Raw genomic sequence first — 2,599 nt, 5'->3', positions numbered from 1 at the left:
AGTATAAGGTCCAAACAAAATTGTTTCTTTGCCCTTTAATGCTGGAAATTTGTATAGGAGGGGCTGGCGCAGTTATTTTTTTTTTCCTGTCACCAAAATTAACATATTAAATGCTTGCAATATGGCTGTCTCACTATTTGTTTTGCAAAGGGTATTCATCAGACTCAATAAAAATAACCCATAATCAATATATATGAGATATATTTGGTGTTTTGAATTTTTTGTTGTTTGTAATCTTGAATTTTTGTACTACAATAATTTCAGACTCGTTCTACTTTTTGTATTTTACCATATACCAGAATAAATAAATAAAAATAAAATATTTTTGTAATGAATTTAGGCCTAGAATAGCGATACCTTACATTAGACACAAAATTTAGACAACTTTCATGTGCAAAATGGAGAAAAATAAAGACCACTTTCTTAAATTTAAAAAAAATTTTAAAAAAATTTAAAAAATTTGGAACGCTGCTCCTATTTTTCAGTGAGCTAGGGGAGGGCGCTGGATGGCAAACAACATTTTTTTCTTTTTGGCCTAATAGGCATTTGCCACTGCCTTGAACATTCCATTCCAAACATTATCCAGTCATTAAGAACAGTTCCATTTCTTTCATATGGTTTGGCATTTTCAACCATTTCTAACTCTCATTCATATCTCATAATAAATAAAGTTGTCAATGGTCCCAGATTCTGCAGAATCTCTGTTCATATCTTCATTCGAAGGCTTTGTAGCCGAACGAGACAGATTTTGATAATCCTGTTGGTATTGGTATTTTGGTTGCTTTGTAGATTGGGCATATTCAGTATATGATGCATTTTCAATTGTAAATTCACTTCTGATGTTTTTCTCTTGGTTGTTTGCAACTCCCTCATCTGTAGAATGTTGATACGTGTTAGTTGCTCCTTGTTTTGAGTTTCTTCTGTAGAAACATACAGCAACAAATAAGCAGAAGGCTAAGAATAAAACAGCTCCAATGCTAGCCCCCACCACAGTTTGTAGTCCTATTTTACTAGATGCAGGTTGCACCTCTGAATCAGTTGGAAGGACAGTAACTGTGGTAGATGATTGATGCATACCTGTGTCATGCACCTCTGAATCAGTTGGAAGGACAGTAACTGTGGTAGATGATTGATACATACCAGTGTCAAGAGGCGTTGTTGGACATCCTTCTGCACTTACTTGGTCAGATGCTAAATTGCAGCTTTGTATTCCATTAGTACAATTAAAGTTACTTCCTAAGTCATCTGCTTCAAGAATAAATGTATAATTCAAGTATATGTAAGAATAAATTGTGATTGTTGTTAGGTTTTCAATTTCTTCTCCATTCCTTGACCATTGTAGTTGGACATGTGGATTACCAAGTTCAGAATAACAAGAGATAGTGACATTTGAGCCGGTCAAATTACATGAAAATTCACTTGAATGACAGATTGGATACAAAGAGGATGGAGAGTAGAAAGCTACCAGGATGAGACCACTTGATACTAGCACTGCCTCACCTGTACCATTATGAGTTACTTCACAGATGTAATTGTTACCATTAAGCAGATGACCAAGATCACGACCTCTCACCTGTCTTATTCTTACATAATTCATACTGTGGATTGTGTAAGCTTCTGCCTCTCTACCTAGGTCATTGTTTATCAGCATACCATCCCTGTAAATAACTGTCCTATCACCAGTTTTTGTTTCTCTATACCAAGAGATTGAGTAGTCATCAGTCAGGTTCACCACTGGACAGTTAAGATCAGTTTCACTTCCTTCATTTATTATAGCAGATCCAATAGAAACACTACCAAAGGATGGAGTGCCCTGTGCAGGAAGTACCAGGACTAAGCATATGATTCCAATACTGTACAACATATCCAAACTGTATACAAACAATAAAAACTGAAATTCTGTATACTTCTATCACAACATTTTTGTGTATAAACCAGTTGTCAGAAGCTTATCACCACTCAGTTACTGAGCCAAGAGTGTTTTGGTACTAGTTTTAAAGCTGTATATTTCCTGTTAGCATTTATAATTCAAATGTAATGTTATATTTCCTGTTTCTTGGAATTTTACATGCATTCGGTAACCTGTATTGGTATGATTTGCATTGTACTTATGACACCTTCATTAAGTATTTATTGTAGCCATTCTTCTATTTTACATGAGTCATTACATGGATGAATGCACCCATCTATCCTGGAGATAAAAACAAAAGGAAGTGAACTTCTTGGAATTATGTCAGGTTTAGACAGTAACGACAAAAATATTGCTGAAAAACTTGTGTCTGACCTTGGATGAAGGAAATACGTACATTACAGAAGTTACTGGTTTTACTGGTTCTTATTTTAGGTGTACGGTAAGAATGGCCCCGGAAAAAATGGCCCCGGAAAAAATGGCCCCGGAAATAATGGCCCCGGAAAAAATGGCCCTGGTAAAAATGGCCCCATATGACAGGTAGGTAAAAATGGCCCCAATAATTAAAACTGATTTTCTTGAGTCATTATATGCATTTTTTTATCTTAACTAATTTAGTTTTTAAAAGGAATCTCCCCAATAATCAAATTCTGTAACACACAATTGATCCACATGCTTTAACTACTGTTT

At 35.1% G+C, this 2,599-nt stretch overlaps 1 protein-coding gene across 1 annotated transcript in view; it reads left to right on the top strand.

Annotated features, from left to right (window-relative positions):
• Positions 1-2,037: 2,037 nt before the first annotated feature.
• LOC117122967 (serine/threonine-protein kinase fray2-like) overlaps positions 2,038-2,599 on the top strand; it is a 3,900-nt gene continuing 3,338 nt past the window's right edge. Inside the window, exon 1 of the mRNA XM_033268751.1 lies at positions 2,038-2,077. Coding sequence (XP_033124642.1) covers positions 2,038-2,077 — 40 coding nt within the window. The remainder of the gene's footprint in view (positions 2,078-2,599) is intronic.

Source organism: Anneissia japonica, unplaced genomic scaffold, assembly GCF_011630105.1.
Source record: "Anneissia japonica isolate Jap-2015-1 unplaced genomic scaffold, ASM1163010v1 scaffold288201_len66592_cov119, whole genome shotgun sequence".
In the NCBI taxonomy this organism is placed as follows: Eukaryota; Metazoa; Echinodermata; class Crinoidea; order Comatulida; family Comatulidae; genus Anneissia; species Anneissia japonica.
The sequence above is the reverse complement of the archived record's forward strand: the minus strand, read 5'-3'. Positions and strand labels throughout refer to the sequence as shown.